At 44.3% G+C, this 24,492-nt stretch overlaps 1 protein-coding gene across 1 annotated transcript; it reads left to right on the top strand.

Annotated features, from left to right (window-relative positions):
• The first annotated feature begins 18,339 nt into the window (after positions 1-18,339).
• On the top strand, positions 18,340-21,862 carry LOC120682717 (peter Pan-like protein). The gene is made up of 6 exons (XM_039964716.1): positions 18,340-18,907; positions 19,014-19,244; positions 19,358-19,450; positions 19,532-19,719; positions 21,057-21,250; positions 21,338-21,862. Exons 1-6 carry the CDS (start codon positions 18,680-18,682, stop codon positions 21,448-21,450), a joined length of 1,047 nt encoding a protein of 348 aa, XP_039820650.1. The 5' UTR covers positions 18,340-18,679; the 3' UTR covers positions 21,451-21,862.
• The last annotated feature ends 2,630 nt before the right edge of the window (positions 21,863-24,492 follow it).

The following is a 24,492-nucleotide window of genomic DNA, read 5'->3' on the forward strand; positions in this document are numbered from 1 at the left end:
TGTAAAAGTCTCGTGGACAGTTGACATGCCTAGCTATCAGTTTAATTAAATCTTAGTGTATGCCTAGGATAGATAGTTTTATTTATCCAAGTTGTTATCACATGTTTTATGGGTTAAAACTTTTTCAATACCTGTATTTTAGTTTCCCGAGTCTACATAAAATGTTTGAGAATTTTTTACTTAAATCCAACTGGATCAAAGGATTTTTGGTGAGGATAGATACATTAAATCATGAAAAATAGTTCCTGTACATGAGAAATTCTAATAATTTTTCTAGGGGTTAAACTTGAGTATATAACTATGCTGGTAAAAGATGAGGCTCTGGAACTTGCTATAACAGTCTGTGGAATTTAGTTTTGATCCATGCATATATACATTGTGCTGAAATGAGCTTCGGATATAAATAGCTATAAATGAAAATTCTAATAATCCGTTGTGAGAACCGCCCAATTTGATACTATTTTAAACGAACTGCCGGTCATTATCATCCAGATGAGAGTTAACACGGGCTTGCCAAAGCGCGTGCCACGTGTTATCCCACATCTAGAGACACGAATAACCGACACGTCATTCATCCAAAATAATATCAAATCCGGTAGTCCCGGTATGTGCTCCAACATACGCCCAGGATTCAGCATATGCACATACCGTTTACAATCGAATACATTGCCAAATAAACCACAAAGAGCAGTTTTATACAATCAGAGTTCACAGCTTAATATTACAAGTTCAACATAGGTGGGTTTCAAACTTCACTTACAACCCTTGGGCTCACGAAAGCCATATTAAACAGAAACATAAAGTTTATTGCATTTACATGCTCTCGCGAAGCTCGATTACGATAAAGACTTACTAAAGTAATGACGCCTTGCTCAAGGACATCATTACAGCCACCACGACCTATTCTTCCCCCGCGTTTGGATCAGCGGGGTAGAAATGGCCGAACACCACTTCGGGCTCACCTACAACTAGGTTTAGAAAGCAACCTGAGTACAAAAGGTACTCACAAGACTTACGCGATTACATATACAAGGATCATGCAATGGCTCAAGTAACAGCTTTAAGGTTAAGTAATTATTGCATAAGCACTGGCTCTCTACACTATCACCTATCAAAATTAATTAATCTTGCCCAACCCAAACACTTTTAGTTGATTAAGAGAGTAACATAACAGCCAGTAGATCATTGACAAGACATGATTCCAAAACCAACAATACCGAAACTCTCTAAGAGGAATTCGGCGAACCAAGAGCTTGCTCATATCCGAAGAGCCCAAAACGTGCCATAAAATTTTCATTTATAGATATTCCATGCTTGCACTTGAAACTCTCTGGTAAATAGCTGAAAATTTTATGGCACGTTTGTAATTAAGTAATTGACTCTACATAAAAATTTCATCTTCAGAAGCTATACCCTTCAACGGATTTAAATATTCCATGCTTGCACTTGAAAATAACTTTTCTAAAAATAACAAACCCCCCCCCACTTACTTAATAAGAAATAGTTAATCTAGATAATACTCTATAAATGATTGCCCAAGGAGATGTAAAGAAAATATTTTACAACTCTATAGTGAATTAAATTAAGATTTTTACCATCACCACAACTCACGCATATGCATTCGTGTAGATTTGACTACTCTCGCCGACAGTACGTACGAGCTGGTGCCGGAGTCCGAGAGTGAGTAGCGTGAAGCTCAAGTTAACCTAACCGAAATCACTGAAGACCTGAACCAGACTTCAGAAGAGCCCAAGGCTAGCTCCGCTCAGGAAGGCAAGCCCCGGAGCATGTCCTACCTATTTTAAATTTATGCAACTATTTATATCCCTATTTATTTGTGCATCTAAGTTGTAGGAATTGTTTGGAACCTTAGTTGCATGATCCTAGGTACCTATGCTTGAACACTAGTATGTGTAGGTCGCTAGTTGGCTATGCTAATGGTTCGGTAGAAGTCGAGTGATTTCCTGTCACTCGCGAGCTCATATGAGTTGAATGCTTAATACACACTGCAATATAAGGTTTACGGGCGGGGTTGTTGTACTTGTGATACCCCGTCTGTTTAGTGAAAATGGATAAGGCCGCGGTGTGTGGTAGTGGTGGTTAAGCTTTTGAACGTACTAACCACATGCCGAGAATATGGTAATCGGTAAGCTTAATTACCTGATGGAACCGGCCGTGGAACATACTCCCCACTATCTAGTCTTTGGTCACGCACGGGTGCAGGGCACCCTAGGGCGGTGGGCCTGTTTCATGCCCGGGGAAAAGGGGGAAAAGTCGCGTGGGTGGTTGCATTCCCCATGCGTGTGTTTAGGTCTGCCTGGCCAGGTTAACAAATTCGATTCGAATCGTCCGTCTCTCACGGATATTGAGACTGCTTAACCCTTTTGCCACATAGAGTAAGAAGTGGAATAATGATGATGAGGAATATGGTTGAATGATGAAAAATAATTGTTTTCACCATGTATGCTATTGGATAGATGCTAATGTAGAATGGTTAATCGAATTAGAACTTGAAAACCAAAATCTGAAAATAAGGACTTACTCTTTATTGCTTTTCGGCAAAAAAAAACCCCTCAAGCCAAAAGCCTTGCATGTCTAGTTAGAGGGTTAAATATATCCTAGTCGGGTAAGCCTTGCTGAGTATTAGAATACTCAGCCTTGCTTGTGGCTCCACTTTGTTTTCAGGTGATACGTTTGAAGATCAGATAGCTAGTTTGACATGGCCGTGTGTTTTACCTCCTGGTTGGTCGGTGGAGTGGGATACGACTCCGGCTAACGATGACAATGCCGAGTGATGTCATGTACGGGCTTCATCATGACATCTTATATCGTCGTTTAGTACTCGTTTTATTTCCGCTGCAGTGACTCTGAACTACTTTCAATTTGAACTTCAAGTACTTTTCGGAGATTTCGAACTTGGTTTGTAATAATTAAGTTAAGACTCTGTAATGTAATGTATCTGTGAAATGTTGTACTCTATGGACTCACCTTTGTGTGGGTTGCATGTAAGCTTTGGGTTCGATCGACGCTCAGGTGGATTCTTCGGGACTTTACCCGACAGTCCCGCCGAATTACTCCGTTTGAAGTGCGTGTTAGCCGGGATTACCTTTAAGGTGATGGTTAGCGCACTTGAGCCGGATTAATTTGGGCGGTACTGCCACACCGGCGGCTCGGGTGGGCGGCGCTTTGCGCCGGCGGCGAGCAGTGGCGGTGGCGGACCGCCGGAGTACACTGAAAACGGTGCCCCGGGGCTTGGTTCGTGGCGGGGTTAGGCCGGGGAGGGAGAGGGGGCGATGGGGAACGTGGCTAGGGGGTCCAGCAGGTGCGGCGGTGGCCGGAGGTGGCCGCTCGGCAGCGAGGGGGAGGAGCCGCAGCTTCGGCGAGGAATCGCCGGCGAGATAGAGCGACAGAGAGAGAGAGGGGAAAGGGGGTATGGGGCTTCCTCACCACCTCACCTAGCTTCGGTGACGAACGGGCGGCGAAGAGGCACGGCGGGGCGGCGGATCGACGGCGGCGGCGCACGGGAGCGGTGCTCGGTGGCGGCGGCGCAGAGCTGCAGAGCGAGGAGTGTCGACGTGGGGCGGCGGCGCGGCGGCGGCGGAGGTCGAGGCGGCGGAGGGCGGCAGCGAGTGGAGGAAGATGGAGAGGGCCGGTGCTTATATGGTGGAAGCCTTTGGCACCGGGTGATAAAATCACCCGGTACCTAAGGCAGCCTTAGGTACCGGTTGGGTATCCAACCGGTGACTAAGGAATGCCTTAGGTACCGAGTGACCTCCCACCCGGTGCCTTAGGTGCCCAACGGGCGGGAACTGAAATTCCCCTTTGGCACCGGGTGGGGAACGAAAACCGGTGCCTAAGGCTTCCACGACATTTGCTTTCCGCTTGTTGGCGACGATCTAACTGAAATTACTCGATAGCGCAATGGTAACTCTAGGAATTTTGTTTGCCGCGGCCACGGTTCGAAACTTCTCAACCCCCCTTTTTTTTGGGACTAGGCAGCCTTAGGTACCGGTTCATATTTCGAACCGGTACCTAAGGCTTTTCTGTTTCTTTTCTTTTTCCTTTTCTGTTTCTCTAATAAATCTGTTAGTTGCCTAATAAACCTGTTAATTGCCCAATAAATCAAATATTGCTTCATGATATTCGAAAAAATTATTGTACCTAATAAATCATATAATGCCTAGTAAATAAGTTAATTGCCTTATAATTACATTAATAGCCTAATAAATCATTTAATCGTCTAATAAATTAGTTAATTAAATAATAAATCCGATAAATACCTAGTAAATCAGTTAATTGCCCAATAAATATGATAATGTTCAAAGCAAATAATTAGATTAATAGCCTAATAAATCATTTAATAGCCTAATAAATCATTTAATTTTCTAATAAATTAGTTAATTGAATAATAAATCTTTTTAATGCACAATAATTTTAATTACTGCATAGTAAATCATTTAGATGCATAACTAATTATTATAATTGCATAATAAATCATTTAAATGCACAATAATTCTAATTATTACATGATAAATCATTTAGGTGCATAATTAAGCATTTTAATTGCATAATAAATCAAATAATTGCATAATAAATCATTTAATTGCCCAATAAATCAATTCATTGTATAAGAAATCTGATAATGTTCACAGAAAATATTACAAGACATAATCATTCAACTAAGGGAGTATTAACGATGGTTCGCTTTACAATCGTCCCTTCATTATGATCATGACGTGCGTACGGAGCCTCCTCTTCGGCTAAAAGAATAGTTGTGTCAACCTCCACTGCGAACGGAGTCATATCTTCAACCTTATTGTATTCTTCTTCATCTGTGACATCGTCGACTCCCACAATTTTTCTTTTTCCTGCCAGAACAATATGGCGCTTTGGCTCATCTCCGGCACCAACAAAACTTGATTTATTCCTGGACTTGTCCTTTCTCGGTTTGCTAGACATGTCCTGCACATAGAAAACTTGAGTGACATCTTTAGCTAGGACGAATGGTTCATCTCGATAGCCAAGCTCTTTGAGGTCTACCGTTGTCATTCCGTACTCGTCGATATCGACACCTTTTCCTATGAGTTTAACCCATTGCCAACGAAATAGAGGTATCTTCAACGGCTCATAGTCGAGTTCCCAGATCTCTTCAATGTAACCAAAATATGAGTTCGTTTGGCCACTAGAGTCGGTGGCATCTATACGGACACCACTATTTTGATTGGTGCTCTTGTTATCTTGGGCTCTTGTATAAAATGTGTAACCATTAATTTTATATCCTTGGTACATCAGGATTGAATTTGCCGGACCCCTGGCCAGCCAAGCTAGCTGCTCATGAATTTGATCGTTGGCCATGACTTTCTTCTGCAACCAGGTGGCGAATGTATCGTTATGATGTTTTGTAATCCATGTCTCAGACTTCAAAGAGTATATGCTTCGCACAATTTGCATGTGCTCCTCCATGTATGGAGCCACCAAGACTGATTGTTGCAGAACTGTGAGATGTGCTTTGCTCAACGTGGCATGATTCGTGGCATTTACTGATTTTCTTCCAAGTGTGCCCTTTCCAATCAGCCGCCCCTCGTGACGTGATACTGGAATCCTAATTGGGCAGAGTTCTTCCACATAGTCAACACAAAACTCAATGACCTCCTCTGTGACGTAACCCTTTGCAATGCTTCCTTCTGGACGAGCCCGATTACGAACGTATTTCTTTAGGACTGCAAAGTATCGTTCAAAAGGGAACATATTATGAAGGAAAATAGGATCGAGAATACCAATCTCTTTGACCAGGTGAACTAGAAGATGCATCATAATATTGAAGAATGATGGAAGAAATATCATTTCAAGACTGACTAAACTTTAGACAACATCCTCTTGTCCTGCTTAAACTCGATGGATCGATTGCCTTCTGAGAAATTGTGTTGAGAAAGGCGCATAGCTTTATAATTATTGCTCGAGCATTAGCTGGTAGAATACCTCTAAGTGCAACTGGAATCAATTGCGTTATCAACACGTGACAATAATGGGACTTTACGTGTGCGAATTTCTTCTCTTTCAAGTTCAGTAGCCTCTTTATATTCGAAGAGTAGCCTGATGGGACCCTGATACTGTTCAAACAGTCGAACATACTTTGCTTCTCTTCCTTACTAAGAGTGTAGCACGCAGGACCTAGATAATGACGTCCTTTATCCATTTTTTCTGGATGTAGGACGGCCCGTTGTTTCATACGTTAAAGATCTTGCCGCGCTTCCAATGTATCCTTTGGCTTACCGTAGACACCAAGGAAGCCTAGAAGGTTCACACAAAGATTTTTTGTTAGGTGCATCGCATCAATTGCGTGGCGGACGTCTAAGACTTCCCAATAAGGTAACTCCCAAAAAATACTCTTCTTCTTCCACATAGGTGCACGTCCGTCATCACTCTGCACTGATCTGCTGCCGGGTCCTTTTCCGAATACTACTTTTATATCTTTGACCATTTCAAACACTATTTTCCCGCAACGGTGTCTAGGCTTGGTATGATGATCTGCCTTTCCATCGTAGTGAGCATGCCTCCTCCTTAATGGGTGCTTGATCAGAAGAAATCGACGATGACCCATATACACGATCTTCCTACGGTGCTTGAGGTACTTGCTGTCGGTTTCTTCTAAACAATGGGTGCATGCCCTATAACCCTTATTGGAATGTCCGGAGAGGTTGCTTAGTGCTGGCCAATCGTTGGTGGTTACGAAAAGCAATGCACGAAGGTTAAAATGTTCCTCTATGTGCGCATCCCACATACGAACACCCTCCTCTTTCCACAACAATAAAAGATCCTCAATCAGTGGTTTTAGATACACATCTATATCGTTACCGGGTTGCTTCAGGCCGGGGATAAGCACCGGCATCATAATGAATTTCCGCTTCATACACAACCAGGGAGGAAGGTTGTATATATAGAGTGTCACAGGCCAGGTACTATGGCCACTGCTCTGCTCACCGAAAGGATTCATGCCATCCGTACTTAAATTGAACCTTATATTCCTCGTATCATTTGCAAATGTTGGGAATGTTCTGTCCACTTTTCTCCACTGTGACCCATCAGCGGGGTGTCTCAACATATTGTCTTGCTTACATTCTTCTTTGTGCCATCGCATCAATTTAGCATTCGTTTTGTTCATGAACAAACGTTTCAGACGTGGTATTAGAGGGAAATACCACATCACCTTGGCAGGCACCCTCTTCTTGACACGCATCCCCTCAACGTCGTCTGGATCATCTCGAGGGATCTTATACCAGCATGCGTTGCATACGGGGCATTAATCCAAATTTTCATACTCACCTCGATATAGGATGCAGTCATTAGAGCAAGCATGTATCTTCTGTGCCTCTAATCCTAAAGGACAAACAACTTTTTTTGCCTCGTATGTTGTCGCTGGCAAGGTGTTACCCTCAGGGAGTAAGCTTTTTATAAGTTTCAGCAACTCCTCGAATCCCTTGTCAGACAAACCATTTGATGCCTTCCATTGCAACAATTCCAATGTCATACCCAATTTCTTTTAGTCTTGTTTGCAATCAGGGTACAACAATGTTCTGTAGTCCTCCAACATTCGCTTCAGATCTCTCGATTCCTTTTCTGTTTCACAACCTTCCTCAGCTTCGCGCAGCATCTGACCAAGATCATCTTCTACAACGTATCCTTCAGTATCTTCTTCAGGCTCACCCATTGCAGTGTCATTGAAAAAGGCATTATAATTGGCTGCAAAGTCAGGAATCCTGTCCTCTTCTTCTACATTATTATCCAGCATAATTCCTCTTTCGCCATGCTTGGTCCAAACATAGTAGTTCAGCATGAAACCACTATTGAACAAGTGACTGTGGATGGTTCTTGACGATGAGTAATCCTTCTCATTCTTACAGAATTTGCATGGACAACGAACGAAACCGCCATACTTGTGTTTCTCGGCCGCTTCTATGAATTCATGCACGCCATCAATGAACTCCTTTGAACGCCGGTCGGCCATGTACATCCATTGCCGACTCATCTGGGTCCACAATACATTTATATACATCATTGTAGTGTACAAATAGTTCATTCATACTACAAATTTATAACTAATATTGAATACGCTATTAATAAAACTGAACTACAAAATTATAATGATGCATATGGCCTTCTGATTGCATGACTGTGTAAAAACTTTATTTCTCTATATGGAACTTTATATTTTTGTACAACAAAACGATGCATGTGGCATTCTGGCCTAGCTGACCTGCGGGTCTCGAATTGGCGCAGCATGCATCTCGAATGTGGAATCTTCTAAAGTTTTGGAAATTTGAAGGGAACTAAATAAAGCACCATTGCATATGTAATTGATAATATTTCCATACAGAATTTGAATTCAAATATATAATTGATAATGCATATAACTATAATAAATAGATACTATTCACTTATCAAATAAATTGATAAAACATATAAATACAATAATTTGATAGTATTCACATATCAAATAAATGGATAACGCATATAACTACAATAAAATGCTACAACTAAAAATAATTATCACATATATAAACTAAATTAAATAATAACTGCTTCTAAAAATAAATTGCTAAGTTATGGAGAAAAATAACTAACCTTTTTTTAAAAATAAAAATAAAAATTCGCCTCCCCTCCCCTCACTCAGCTGCCATGAACAATGAGTTCACGGCAGCTTGGAGGGGGAGGGGTTGGGGTACTTATAGGCATGGCTCAAAGGCACTGGTTGGTGCTCAACAACCGGTGCCAAACAATAGGCATAGGCACCGATTGATGTTACCAACTGGTGCCTTTGTTGTGGGCACGTGGCGGCACCGGGTCATGGGAAAACCCGGTGCCATTGTCCGCCCTTTAGGCACCGGTTGGTTCCACCAACCGATACATATTCCTCCTTGTTCTTTTGGTACCGGTTGGTGGCACTAACCGGTGCCTATACTGGGGTTTTGGTACCGGGTAATGCTTTAACCCGGTACCAAACCCCTTACCTTTGATCACCGCTGGCCAAAGGTATCAGCTGCCTTTGGCCAGGACCTTTGGCCCATTTTCTAGTAGTGTGGTGATGTCTGAACGTGCATGCCCCACAGGCCCAATACAAGCACAAGGCCACTGCACGTTCAACCTAACTCTTTTTCGCAATCCTCCTGCATTTCTGTTCTTGCCGAGGGAGGGTCCTTGATATTACTCCAAAGATTTGTTACCGACTTTGCTACAAGATACTACCGCACCTCACAATTAACAATACAAGCTTAAAAAAATTAACACCACAAGCAGATCAGAAATCAGGACAATATTGATCCGGTCATGATTGGTATACTAAGCTCATCAGGCTCGAACATAAACATAGGTTGTTGAAATTCTGAACGGAATCTTGTGCTATGCACTATGAAAGATTTGTTGGCTTTCAAAAAGTAAGAAATTTGGATTAATTGTTCCCCAACAAAAACTAGGCAATGGAGGCATAGCGCCATGCAACAGACGGCAAAATTAAATATAGTAGCAATAGATGACCAAAGGATCATAAAAGTAGAGAAGCTAGCAAAAGAACAACTGAGTCAGTTGAACTGAGCAGTCGACAACATTACTGCAAGCGCTGGCAGATATATAAGAAACATGTTACTACTACTAGAGAATGGTAGTAGCTAAGATCGAGAAAATAGATAGACATGATAGAATTAGGGTCGTGCATTTGCCATGCGGCCACGTCACTGACAAAGAAAGATGTGGGCAAAAGAAGGCATCATTGCACTAGCAGTAGAGAAGCACTATTGATTACTAAAGCAAGTAGCATGTGATATTTAAGTTTATGAATAATAATTAGATAAAGAAAGTGCAAGATATATTTAGAATATCAATACTAGCTGCGCAAATGCGCGGGTCACCTCGCTAGTTCCTTATATGCCATCAAAAAATATAGCTCATCCCCTGTGTATCATCGAAAATCAGCATATCACTTCTATACCATTCTTTATAGTTTCTCATCCCCTAAGTGATTCTCTTTAATTCTTTAGCATAAACTCTTAACAGCCTGTTTCGGCTGCGATTGTTTGGCTGAGCTGGAGCCAGCCAGCGTTGGTTCCGTCATTGTACTCGAGTCGTGATTGACGAGTGAGTGACACCGCCCGTCTCGCCGCAAGTGACATCAAAGTGGCTGCGGCTCTGCCTGCGGCGACACAGTACCACCAGGCAACCAGCGCTGGCCAGCTCCAGCCCAGCCAGCACAAGCGCAGCCGAACCGGCCCTAAAATTAGGATGGAGAATCATTTAATAGAATCAGAAAAAGCTACTTTTTTAGCTCCTAGCCTTTTAATTAGCATTCACAGAATCACTTCACAGAATTAGCAGAGAACTATTTTGGCAGAGCTCCTGTCAGATTTATATGAATCAGCTCTGGCTACTCTACCACCTTTAAAACCACTTCTAGAATCCGGTAAAAAAAAAGAAAAGAAAAGTGGGTTTACCGGCTCCTAGTTTATTTGGCCACTGGAGAGCAAATTTCTTTTCGTGCTACAGTGAATGAACAGTACATGCACGAACGCAAGCCGACGAGCAAGGGCCAAACCAGAAAGATGTTCGAAGGTTGCCAGCCGTCATTACATGAGAATTCTCAAGCTGGCGGGCAGCTGACAGTAGTTCACCGCATATTTTAACAATCTACCGTTGTCAAGTAACACACACACATACATTCATTTCCCTCCCTCAAGACAACGCTTCTTATTCAGTTTTTAAAGCAGATTCAGCAAAGCAGCTCAAACATCAACACAGCTTGGATCTTTCTTCTAAAATGCAGTGCTTGAACATTATTCAGCAAAAAGAAAGAGACCAAATAACTAAAGCGGCAAATCTCCATGCTCCATAGTATGACACTCACGGTGAGACAGATAAGTGTGATGGGCCCACGCGTCAGCGAGGTATTTAGAGTTTTTTTTTCAAACAAAAGATTGGACCAAAGTCTCCAAATTATTGTAGGACGATCCTCCCTTCTCCAAAGCACCCTTCGCCTTCAGTTTCAGCTGTTGAAAATATTTCTGTTAAAATAATATTGTGATCTTCACTATTAAGGAAGCGTTTAAACCACCTAAACGTGATTAAGAAAACCTAATGATAAAACCCTAATGGACTGTGATCAGCAGGCCCATTAGGCCCGTTTCCAGAGGCTGCCCTCAGCCCCACAGTGCCTATAAATATAAGGTCGTGGTTAGCGCCTTAATAACCCATTCAAGTCATTCTAAAACCCTAGCCACCGCTAGTCTGATCGCTAAGGGCACTGGAGGGGTTTGGAAGGCCAACCACTCCCGTTGGTGCCCGGAGGACGCCGATTTGTTGCTGCAGCTCCTACACCGACAAGAACGCCTACTTCCTCTACGGATCAGGCGTAAATGGCTGCTGCTACCGCTAACGCTGGTATAATATTTACCATTTATTCCGCATTAGATTGATTTGTCATGAGCTAGGTTATGTTAAGATCCTGAAGTAATGTGCCTCTAATGTTTAGTTTTGGCAATTCTAATAATCGGTATCATGAGCCATCTTAACCTAGTCATGGACGGTCAATTTTAAACCATGTTTATGCCTCTGCTTTTTCGTCGGTTTAAGATGCATGTGCTGTGCAGATTAGATCCTATTGCACAGTTAAGGTTTGAATCATGTTTTAGATGCAATTAGTTCCTGCAGAATGGCTTTTACATGTTAATCATGTTGATTAGATCTAAATCATGCCTAATTATATTTCTGATCACGAGATTAGATCTAATCTAATTCGGTTTAGGTCAAGTTTAAGTTAAATCTTGATCAGTTAATGCTGAGTGCCTCAGATTAGATGCAAATCATTAATGTTTATGCTAATTCATAATTAACCGAGACAAATTGATGATTAGCTATGCAATTAAGGTTAGGGTTTACTGCTACTTAATATGTTCCCAAAATTAGATCTCTGTTCATGTTAACTTCCGCGAAATTAAAGCCAAACTCATGAGATTGATGCATCAGTGAGCATTAAGAAGGAGGGGAAAAGCAATTTCATATTGCATAAGAAAATTCCCAAATCCGAACCCTAACCCTAAGATTGAGGAGCACTCACCGGACGCCATGAGCAACGCCATGTGCAGCACCCTAGTGGAGCCCCCGATGGAATCGCGCGCGACTTGATCGCACGCGGCGCCGGCGGGAGGGCCCACAGAGGCGCATAAGCGGCAGCTGGCGTTCGAGGCGTGCGCGGCACGCGCAGATCCGGCGGATGAGTAGCGCGAGGCGCACGCACGCTCCAAGGCGGCGGCCGGCGCTCGCGGCCGGGGTGGGCGCGCTGCCGGCCCGCGCATCAGGCGGCTGCGGCCCCAGGCTCCCGCGCGTGTGCGCCTGCAGCGGCCTGCAGGGCCCGCGAGGCGGCCGGCCGGCCGGCCCGAGCCGCAGAGCGGCAGGCGCAGCCCCTGCTGGAGCGGCGGCCAGCATCGCCCGCGCATGAGCCGCGCGCTGGTGGCCCACGCGGCACGGCGCATGAGGGCCGAGGGCCTGCGCGCGCAAGGCAACGGCCGGGCCAGAGCGGCCATCCGGCTCGCTGCATGAAGGGCGGCGGCGCTGGACCTTGAGGCCATGAGGCGGCCGGCGGCTGCTGTCGCATGAAGCAAGGAAGGGAGAGTGAGGGGATCTTGGGCACCCTTCGACAGCCGACTCCTTTATATATGATGCTAGATCAGTTATCAGCCATCCGATCGAAACGAACGATCCAGATTGCTCCGCATTAGGGTTTCGCGGGATGGGCTGGACTGGGCCGAGCAACAGCTTAATGGGCCACACGTAGAGGGGATGTTTTGGGCCGTTTACGTGGTTTAGCCCAGTTTTGATGTTAAAGCATTTTCCTTTACTGATTTGATGATTTAAGCTTTATTTTGCTTATTGTTTATGTTAAAGGCTTTATTTAATTCCTCTTGCACTTATATTACCAGCATTATGTTTATTTAATTTTCCATGAGTTATGTAAATGATTTTAATTATGTTTTAATTGCATTTATTCACTGAAAATTATGCTCATCCACCATAAGTAATTAAGATGCACTCTATTTAAATGGAACCATCGGGAGCACTTGTAATTAATTCTGATCATCGTTGTTTTAATTACGAGTTTTAGTGATAAATTTCGTTTGTTTTCCCCATCGGTGATGTAAATTGAAATTTATGTATGATTTTAATCATACCATCGTAGGGTTAAATTCATATTTCTTATGTGCATCTTAATTGTGAGTTTAATGAAGTTATTGTTCTCATGATTTTCAATGAACACTGTGACGGGCTACCTGAAGTCCATTGAGCCCCTAAATGTCACCAACTACCCCCAGCTAGTATAAAGATGTTAATGTCGCCGTCAGGCCACATCCGTGCTCATCAGGCCAGTGCCCAGTCGGACCTTCGCCGAAACACCGTGGCCGAGCCTGCACACCACTGGTCGTGCCTTGGTGGCTGCGCTCCGGTCTCACCTCCGCCGACCGCCTGTGCAGTGCCACCGGAGCGGTGTGCCCTCCTGCCCGCGCCGGCCGCACATGCCTCCACCCGCCCGGTCGCCGGGATGGCCTCGGCTGCCTCGCCGCGCCGGAGCCGCCGTCGCCCTGCGGGCAGCTGGATTCAGCTCGCGCGAGGTCCAACCCCTGCCACCGCCGGAGGCCGCCTCGCGCGGAGCTTGGTGCCGCCGCCAGCAGCTCCGCCGGGCTGAAGGCTACTCACTGCCCGTGAGGAAAAGACGGCCGATGCTGAGCTCCTTGGTCGAGGAGATAAGGCCGGTGTGATTGCGAAGCTTCGCGAAAGGTGCTTGCCTGCCGTGCCCTGCTCGACTGACCCACCTGCACGGCCCATTATGAGATAAGATAAATTTGCCACCATGGGACCCATGTGACTCAAATCCCAGCAGCCCGGCCTCTACTCTCCTTCTGATATTATATATATTGCTACATTCCTTTATAATCTTGAAGTATAACTAATTATATATAATTAGTGAAATAAAGATCTGCCATAGATTTCTTTTTCCATAATAAATTTAGGTAAAAATACCATAGCTACATTTTTATTCTAAAAAATTTACTTAAATAATGGCTTCATGATAATAGAGCTGCCCAAAATATATAACAATCTCAACAATAGGAACGATATATGACAACTGCACGCAGTAAAAAACATGTGCATTCGCTGAAGGACAAATAGTAATCCACGCAAGAAATAAATATCCATTGACTGAAATAACATGACAACACACAAGCCCTGTCATGGTGACCCTGATCGGCCGAAAGTGCGACTGCCCTGTGACACACCTTTAAACGACCCATGCATGGGAATACGTAGATGCCTAAAAAAACAAATGCAATGAAACATAACACATCTACAACTCAAATGGCCAGTCCACTGGCTGCATGCCGTATCACCCTTTTAAAAAAAAATATTTATCTTTACACAAGACCTAAATGGGGGGAAATTTTTGCTCCCCCATTGAGCCACATCAGTAGCAAATCATGGGCTGTCCGATCGGCCTGATGTAAGATCTGGCTCGTCGGATTTAATGTAGATTTTATATAAAAAAAAGCCCTTGAGCTTTATAGAAATTAACCCACAGTCTATAAAAATTTACAAGACAGACTCTAATTTTTTTGTAAATCTACCGACAATCCAAAATTTTACAGAAAGTCCCCAACATTGTGATAATAAACCCACGGTCCCTGCATTTTTACTTAAAAGACCCTAAAGTTTTTAGTATTTAACCCATAGTCCAAAATTTCATACAAATATCTTCGGTCTTTGTAACAATCACTAGTCTACAAGTCATAGCGCGGCAACGCCGCGTCAGCCTTTCTACTCATGACTCTGTTGCACGCCAACGGGGAGGAGAAGGAACACGATCTGGAAGTGCCAACCAAAACTACTCGTTGAGCTCATCAGAAAAAGTGAAAGACCAGTCGTTCTTTCGTGTAGCAGAGCCGAACTGAGCAAGTCCATCCTGGACGAAGACAATGCTGATTACCAAGGCACAAAGAGGACGCCCTGGACTAAGCATCGGATCACAGTTTTTAAAAAAGAAGTCAAGATCGCGGCTGAAACGCCCTTCCCCAGCTCCAACTTTGCTGAAGCTAGTTCAACCCGTACTTATTTTCAGCTATTTTGGTTCATAGATTTCACCGGCCTCCTCCTCAAACAACACAGGCAATTCAGACATTCAGTCCAGAACACTTTGCCGACACACACACCACTTGGACAAAAGGTGCGTGAGCAGTTGTTACTGTGACGGAACCGCCAAATTAAAACTCTAATTAAGCGTAATGGCCGTCATTTGAACACATCGGGCTCATTAGCTTAACAGCTTAATTTGGCGATCCTTTCTCAACCCACGGCCCGATCGAAACAACACCAGTAGTCCCACGCGAAGGTGGGCGCAGATGGTACAAGCACAACATAATACTTGAAAATAAAAACACTATAGGGGGACGAAACGTTAGGTTTTACAACCCGAGTTCAAATATACACATAATTTACAAAAGTTGCATAATTTACAAACTTTACATCCGAGGTACTGAAATTCAAATAGACTAGATCTTACAACTACTCTAGCCTTCAAAAGCCCTGACTAACCATGACCGGTCAGACCGGCCCGCGCAACAACAGAAAGGCTGAACACTCTGCCCACGAGTGTACATCCCGACAAAGCCCTAGTCTAAGGGTCTCGCTCCTCGACCTGCCACCCCTCTGCATCCCGGCGGATGAACTTGACACAACAGAGGCAGAAGTCGACGTCCAGGTGTCCTATAATAATAAATGTGACAACAAACCCTGAGTATTCTAATACTCAGCAACGCTTACCCGACCAGTGGGTATAACTTAGCCCACATATCTAGACATGCAAGGCTCTCTGGCTGGTGGATGTTTTGCAGAAAAGCATCTAAGGTTGAATTCTTACTTTCAATGTTTTAGCCACAAGTTCTATATAGAAAGACTCTCATCTAATGTTGGCATATCTACACAATCATGTTGGAGCATTATAATAATGATTCAAAATAATTTCATCATTTATCACTAACATCTCTAGTTCATTTCTACGAGGTGACAAAGAGATCAAGGCCCTCATAACCGCGAGACACGGCGAATCGATCCGATTTAACCTTGCAAGGTGGACCTAACCAACACGGCAAATATAAGCCCCGTCGGACCACACGCACCAACCATTCCCCTCCTCGCCTCGAACTACAGGACCGTCCCACCATCATATGGCCAGCCGAGCTCAACATGAGACCGCCAAAAGTAATACATGCATCCCCGATTCTCTGCGACTACTCGACTACCCCAGGAGGTGAGATGGAGTACTGTACTTTCGAAACAAGATAGTACTAGGCTTACCGGTTTCGACTACCTCCTACTCCCGGCATGCGGTTAGTACAATTCAATCCCCGATCAGCACTACCACAACGACCGGTCCTTAACCGACACAGACGGGACTAAGACACCCAGGAACCCTGTCCTGCTGCCATACCTATGTCTCCTCATCATTTCTCGTCCGGTCTAAATTCTCCATTTATTCAATATCAAACTCACAACTCAAGTACTGGAATATGAATACATCTTATATCTCGCGAGTAACCGGAAATTACTCGACTTCTAAACATTCTATATCTCGCGAGCGCAGGAGACCACTCGTCTTCTACCGGAAACATTAAGCATAGCACTACTATCGTCCTATACATACTAGTATATCTCAGGAAATCCTAAGGATCATGCAACTAGGGTTTCAAACAATTCCTGAACTTAATGCACAAGTATTAAAGACATATATAGGTGTCATAACTTAAAATAATAGGATGTGCACCGGGGCTTGCCTTGCGTCTGCTGCTCAACACTGGGGTGAGTTGGGCCTTGGGCCGACTCCCCGCGAACCTCCTCCTGTGGGGCTTGCCCCTGCGGCTCCTGTGGCTCCGCAACCACCTCGTACACGGCTCCCTCGGCGGCAGCGGCTACACGTATGCAATGATATGAGAATGTATGCAAAATAATTTGAAACTTTGAAATTAACCCCAACCTATCATAATTACTATTAACCGAATAACCCAACGCCCATAACTCTGCATAACCCGGAATATCCGGACTAATATCCGGAGCATCCGGATTCCCAAACCCGGAGTATCCGGGTCTAAACCCGGAGTTTCCGGGACGACATTTCCGGAGAATCCGGGATAATACCCGGAGTATCCGGATTTGGCACAACTTTCGCCCCCAAAACTGAAACTCTGGTTTCTAGCGAAACCAACCTTCAAAAATCGAATCCCACCTAGAACCTAGTAGATTGATTCATAAGAAGATGATTGACCGGAGGAAATCGATTCAAACCCCCTAGAACACGGGACTTGCCTAACCCTAGTTTATTTATCTTGGGGGAAAACTCTTCCTTGCACCAAGGGCTTGAACCCAAGCCGTCCAGGGATGGAGCACGCGGGATAGATTATCCACCACCCAAGTGAAGCTCCCGTGGGCCTTGGATCAAGGGTAGAGGGAGGGTTTTGGGTCTCTAGGGTTTGGGGTGAGAGAGAGCACGAGAGAGAGTGAGAGAGAGCACGGGAGAGAGTGAGAGAGAGTTTATAACGTTTGGAAACAGTAAAAGGACCAAAACAAGAGATATAAAGTTCCAGGCCCGGAGTATCCGGAAGAATATCCGTAGTATCCGGGTAAATCCGGAATTTCCGGATTCATACCCGGAGTATCCGGGTTCCACTGGCTCCAGGATTTGAAATCGAGTTTTTAGTCGATTTACGACTCGACTTGTAACCGAGAGAATTTGGTCACTAGTTAGCTAGTTAAACCCAAGTTTAACACTTGGGTGTTACAGTTACGAATCGTTTCCATTGCAGTGGACGTGTTCCGGGGAATTTTCGGCAAATGAACGTTGACTGCCAGCACAAGAGACGTCTAGTGTGTGTGGACTTCTCCTCAGTTTTTGCCATCGTGAACAGTTGCAAATTGTCGTCTTGCGTCGCAGGAGGGCTGAGCTGTCGCATGACGCATGGACTTGCATCGGCTGGAGTCGCGCCATGTCATCAGTGACGCTAAAATGGTTTACGCGATACGTTAATGTGGGGCCCATCAGTGACGCTCTTGGCTTGGGCTCAGCTCTGAAAATATTTCGGCCTTGGGCTTCATAGGTCGTCCGTCAAGGCATCGGAGGCCCATTAACCAAATCATAACGCACGCCAATAATCGGTGCGTGACACGCGTGCCGGCCCGGGAACGGCCCGTTAAGGGCCCGCACTCCTCCCATCCCCCATCCGGCCATCCCTGTATAAAAGGTTGCTCCACCGCCGCCGCGCGCTGCTACCTCCAGCCCTCCCACCTCCATTGCCGCCGCCGCTCCTCTCGGCCGAGCTCGACGGCGGTCGGCGGTACTCCTCTCCCATCCCGCCCCCAGCCTCCCTTTCTCCGCAGGGCGCCAGCATCACCTCCGCGACCACCCGAACAGCGCAGCGCGTGCCTGCTGGGCGTTCGTGGTTCACCCCTCCTCCTCGTATCTGTTTCTCTCCCCCGTTCCCTTCTCTCTCAGTCTGCCTCCTGTCTTGGTCTTCCTTTCCTGGCGGCGACGACTAGGCGAGCAGCGGCGCCATTTGGTCTTCGCAGGGCCTTTTGTGTTCCGTCCAACTGAGCGGTCATGCGCCAACCAAGGTCCGGGCCGGGGAAGAGGCGGGGCCGCGGTCCGCGGATACCCGCGACGACGCTTCGGAAGCAGCAGGCCGCGTTGGCGAACGTCGACCAGATCACGGGCGCCAAGATTCCCAAGAGCTTCGTTTTCTCCCGCGGCAAGCTCCCCTCCACGCTCCGCCACCTCCAGCAGGACCTCCGCAAGGTCATGCTCCCCTACACTGCTCTCAATCTCAAGGTCCATCCCTATCCCTATGCCCTACTAGCTTACATTAGCAATCAACGAGTGACTGAGCTTGTTCGGGTGCTCACAAGCCGGAATTTTGGCTTCAAACAATTGGCAGGAGAAAAAGAGGAATAACCTCAAGGACTTCGTCAATGTTGCCGGTCCTTTGGGAGTGACACATTTCTTGATCCTCTCGAACCCGAAGAGCCTTCCACACTTGCGCTTTTCCAAATCGCCACAGGGCCCAACCTTCACTTTCCAGATAGAGGAGTACGCACTCGCGGCAGACATTGCAAACTCCCAGAAGCGGCCAAGGTGCCCACCAGGGATATTCCAGAACTCACCACTGGTATGTGACAGACAGTGTGACACTAATGTGGAGAATTGTATTAGGACAGTTTTGATGAAAATATTGTTTGCTGATACCTTGTTTTTTCTATGTTAAATTCATGGATTGGGCAGGTCGTACTGAGTGGGTTTTCAGGTCTTGGCAACCCTTTTGAGAGTTTGGTTGAATACTTCCAGCACATGGTCCCCGCTGTTGACCCGAGCACTGTAAGTATCGGGTGATAACGTCATGATGGAACTCAATGTCTTGTTACCAGCATATTCTGATAATAATACTGTCCTGTGCAGGTCAAACTGGCAGCATGTCAAAGGATTCTGTTGTTAAAATATGATAAAGAGAAGGAGGTTATTGATTTCCGGCATTACTCCATCAAGCTCCAGCCTGTTGGGGTCAGTCGCAGGATTAGAAAGCTCATGCAGAACAATCAAGTACCTGATCTAAGAGACCTTAAAGATGTTAGTGATTATGTGACAAAGTAAGTGACGCCTTGCCATTATATTGCAATGAGATGTTCTCAATTTTCCAGGAATGATAAATTGCACAGAAAATCATGAAAGTGAACAACACACATTTAAAATTGTATATATGAGCACTAAACTATTGTCATAAATTTATGTACTTTTTATAACCACCATAGAAGGGTGCACATAACAGCTGCCAGATCTACAAATGATTTAGTGAAATAACATGATACGAACCTTTTTATGTCAAAATAATTCTTCATAGAATCTTTTTTCAAAGTTCATGTTTGCCATCTCTGAATTCGTAGTATTGCCTGTAAAGATTTGGGAGACAAGCTTGTAATATTGTATTGTATATGCCTCTATCAAAGTACAACATGAGTGCTAAAGTTGGGGCTAATCCAAACAATGTTGATGATTTTCGTATTATACATGAGCTACTAATGTTCATGAGGTCTAAAGTAGTTAAGTCAATTAAGTGCAAAAATAAGGTTATTGAAAGGAAGTGTTTGTGGAGGGGAAGTGTAGTGAACTGATAGATTTAGCGTCATAACTGACTATAAGAAAACTGATGGCATTGCAACCAGCAACTACAGGCAAGTGTTGGCATTTAGGTTACAAGTTATAACAGGACAAGAAGGATTGGATGGTAGTGTGGAACTATTGGACAAACAGATATTGATCATGTCATGTGCTTCCGCTATATCCAACATTTCAATGTTTTACTAGCATACACTAAGCTCTTCATTTAAGAAGAGGCTCCTCGTCAGTAATCCCAAATCACTATAGGCCGAGCGGGCCATCCATCCATCCAGTAACAATAGTAATGGCAGGTTAAGCTGAACATGTAAAGCTATAGCCTAGAGATGATCTCGGTAGTGCCATCAGATAAGCACCCAGGAACCAGATAATGGAACTCAACACTTAGCTGGCACTGAACTTCAGATAATGAATTTAGTGTGGCAGAGATATGGGTAATAAGTAAACTGAAAAGGACCTTAATTTACCTCCTTGAAAGATTGGTTAGTGCAAGAAAGGCCCAAAAACCTGAGCCCTGCAACGTTTATAATGCATTGTCAGAGGCATCAGAATTTGCAGCTCATGGCCAATTTTTTTGCCTGGAATGCTCTCAGATTGTTTGCTTCCGTGGAATGTCTTATTTTTCTACCTGAAATGATCCCTCCCTCTCACCTTGTCATTTGTTAGTTTGCTGCGGCCAGATTATTTTACTGAAGACTGTTTGCTTTCAGCACTAACTGTGCTCCTGCTATTTTGTTTTTATAATTAATACACCAATTTGTTGCTTGGATTTAATATTTATATAATAAGTCCCTGTGTTCGCGTTCGCCAGAGCTGGATATGGATCAGAAAGTGAAGCAGATGATGAAACAGCAACGGTAAGCTTACCGAATGACATTGACAAATTAAACCAGGCATCAAGGAAAAGCACTGTCAGACTCCAGGAGATCGGACCACGGATGACTATGCGCCTAGTTAAAGTTGAGGCTGGGCTATGTTCAGGAGATGTCTTATACCCTTGGCCTGGTGAGTTCCTTCAGATGCTGTCATCTCCATCTTAAGTTATTTTTAAATTTCGTTTGCATTTTTTGCTGATTTTCTTTTATGTTACAGTGGCAAAGGGATCTGTGGGAAAGAAAGGGAAAGAAACTGAGGAAGAGATAGAAGGACAAGAAGAAACTGAGGATGAGCTGGAGGATGGGTCAGAGGACGAGATGGAGGAATAGCACTTTAGATGACCTAATCGAAGCACTGCTCAATTCAGGCATCTGCCTACAAGGATAGTCAACAGTGTGAAGTCACCGCTCTATTTTAACAACACTAAGGAGAGCACCCCAGATGAAAACGAATGTGGTGAATGCAGAAGCAGGTGTGGTGACAGTCCTGGATGTTCCATGCTGTCAAACGGGCTCTGTGTGTTGTAGCATGATTCATTCATACCAGTTTTGTGACTCGGTGCAGGCACTATCTGCAGGCTTGCAACAAAGTTGAACATTATCCTGCGGATAGTTGCAGTTTATAGAGATTTTTGAGTTTTGTTGGGAATTCCAAATTTCCAGTTGTATCGGTATGTTCTCCCACAAGGCCTGGGCACGCTGGTAGTCGGATTGACGTGATGGGAAGCAATGTTCTTTCTTACCTCCTGTTTTATTCGTAAAGTGTATGTATATCCTTCCCTGCTAAGAAACAGATTTATCTGCCCGACATGGTCGCAACACGCAGGACGGCACGAGCAAGTCCAAATTGCTGCTCGAAGCACAAACATAAGTTTTTTTTTGGGGGGGGGGGGCCTGGAAGCACAAACATAAGTTGTTCGCGGCGCTTGACCCAAAAGCAATGGGCCAAAGTACTCGGTAGACAGTCCGAGCAGCTAGTAGGCCCCCAATTTGGGTCAGCAGGTACGGCAAGGGCCCATGATGGTCCCAATCACGAAGCGGACGTGTTTGGGCCGCGTAAGCCTTATCAACGCAGCAGCAGCATGGCCGCAAACGCCGGTAATTTTTTTTGAAACAAATATAGGCTCGCGAGCTCTCCCGCACAGTTAGCGGTTGGAATATCTAAAAAAAAGAGTTAGCGGTTGGAAATCAAACTGTATCAACACCCATCCATTTTTATAAAAGAAATTAATATTGTCCACTCCACTTCAAACCTTCACCATTACACACCAACTCAGCTCAAATTTCCAGCTATAATGTAATAAACTATTAACCAAACTATGGTTACAATCCGATAAGAATCTGTTTCTCAAAAAAAAATTATAGCTAGGTCTTGCAACATTATTTTGTGTAGAGTAGCTCCTATACTGAGTCATCTCCAAAACGTTTCAACCAATTTTGATAAAATATTATAGTGTGAATGTAAGGTTTTATTTTCAGGATCCGGCTCTTGATGTGGAGTCCACTTGTATTTCTAACCATACTGTTTTGCACAGAGTAGCTGCTAGTCATGCTGAGTCATCTCCAATAAATTTCAGTCAATTTCGATAAAAAATTATAGTGTAAACGTGAGGTTTATTTCTAGAGTCCCGATCTTGACATGGGACCTACATGTAATTCTAGCCATACTATTTTATACAGAGTAGCTGCTAATCATATTGACACATCTTTAATAAATTTCAGTTCATTTTGATAAAATTTTACAATGTGAACGCGTTATTTTATTTTTCAGAGTCTGACTCTTAATACAGAACCGATATTCATGTGTATTTATACTATTTTGCACAAATTATCCATTTCAACCGACCCCAACTCGCATTTACATAACCTGCTCTGTCACATGCCATTATTTAATACAATCCATTTTACCTCATTCAAATACACTTCATATCAAAATCTAACTCATTAAATTCATTTCAACTCAATCCATTTGCAAGACTATACGCAGTACATACAGCTCGCCGGCCTCGGCTGAGGTGCGGCGTGGTCTTCTCCGGCATTCGACTAGTGCGGTCGGAGCCGCGAGCTCTGGCTTGACTTTGCCGTCGAGAAGCACGCTATCAGCGGAGCGCAGCGGCTACGGATCGGATCGTGCAGGCTCGCCGGCGGCAGGCTGTCGCTGCCGTGTAGTAGGGCTTCGTAGGGGACTAGGGGTGGCTAGTAAACAGGGGGGACAATCCGGGTCCAATCTCTGACGCAGGGATACGTTGCGTGTGGTGACCACTGACCAGAGAGCGCGTCTAGTCAGACTGCAGACATGCAGTGGCAACAGACCAACAGTAGTCGCTGCAGACATGGAAACAGTCCAACAGCATGCAGTCGGCGTAAAAGATCTGCTCCCTGGGTAGGGCGCCTGCCACTGGCCGCCAGGCCATCATTTCCAAATTCCTATTGGCTACGGCCGCAGGTCATCGCGTCTACGAGTCAAACGGCCAAGCTTGTAGTACAGCATGTAAACCCTAGCACACTGCGTTACTGCGGTCGCTGACCCGAGGAGAGATCTATCTTTTGAGATACTTGGAGTGAGTAATCTTTCTTAACATCTTTTGATCTATAGATAGATCGAAGCAACATTTTGAGAATTTCATTTAGGTGCATTTTGGAAGGAAGAAGTAGCTAATATTATTTTTTAACATATTTTGACTTATGACCAGGAGGAAGAACCAAGGAAGAAGAAAGCCACGATCCTTAGATTCTGATCTAAAGCTACAAAATCTAAGTGCTGCTAATGGTAAAAGAAAAAAAACTTTTAGCACGTAAACGGTCGCCCATGTTTAATCAAATCCCTCCTCCATGCAAGTAGCGTTCTCAAAACAAATTGGAAGCCAATACAATAATTTTGGAGATGCTCGAGGATCAAGTTTTTTTTTTTTGGAGGGAGGTGCTCGAGGATCAAGTGTGCATGCGTCTACACGCTCTGCGCGGTTGCACCACAGGCCCACAGTCCATGCCTAGAGCGCTAGAGGAACTGGACCTGTAATCCGTGGTGCACTCAGCAATCATATCATCGTTCTTCGTTTGCTTGTGCTTTTTATGGAACTAGGCGTGTAGTTGCGCGGCTAGTATTGAAAATTAAAAAATTTACATGTCTTGTATCTTTACTTAAAGATTATACTATTTCTTACCATAAATTATCTTGTTCACTATCGTAAATTATATCTTATTGTTGGTTAAAAAAATCAAATATGATCTACCTATAATAATAATTTGATTTATTGAGCTTTAATAATATTATGCATATAATTATTCTTTTTTTTATTTTGATTGATTGTTGTTAGCTTTAGTTTTTACTTTTTATTAATTTATATATTTGTAATTGATATATAGCTAAAT

This window comes from Panicum virgatum, chromosome 7N, assembly GCF_016808335.1.
Source record: "Panicum virgatum strain AP13 chromosome 7N, P.virgatum_v5, whole genome shotgun sequence".
In the NCBI taxonomy this organism is placed as follows: domain Eukaryota; kingdom Viridiplantae; phylum Streptophyta; class Magnoliopsida; order Poales; family Poaceae; genus Panicum; species Panicum virgatum.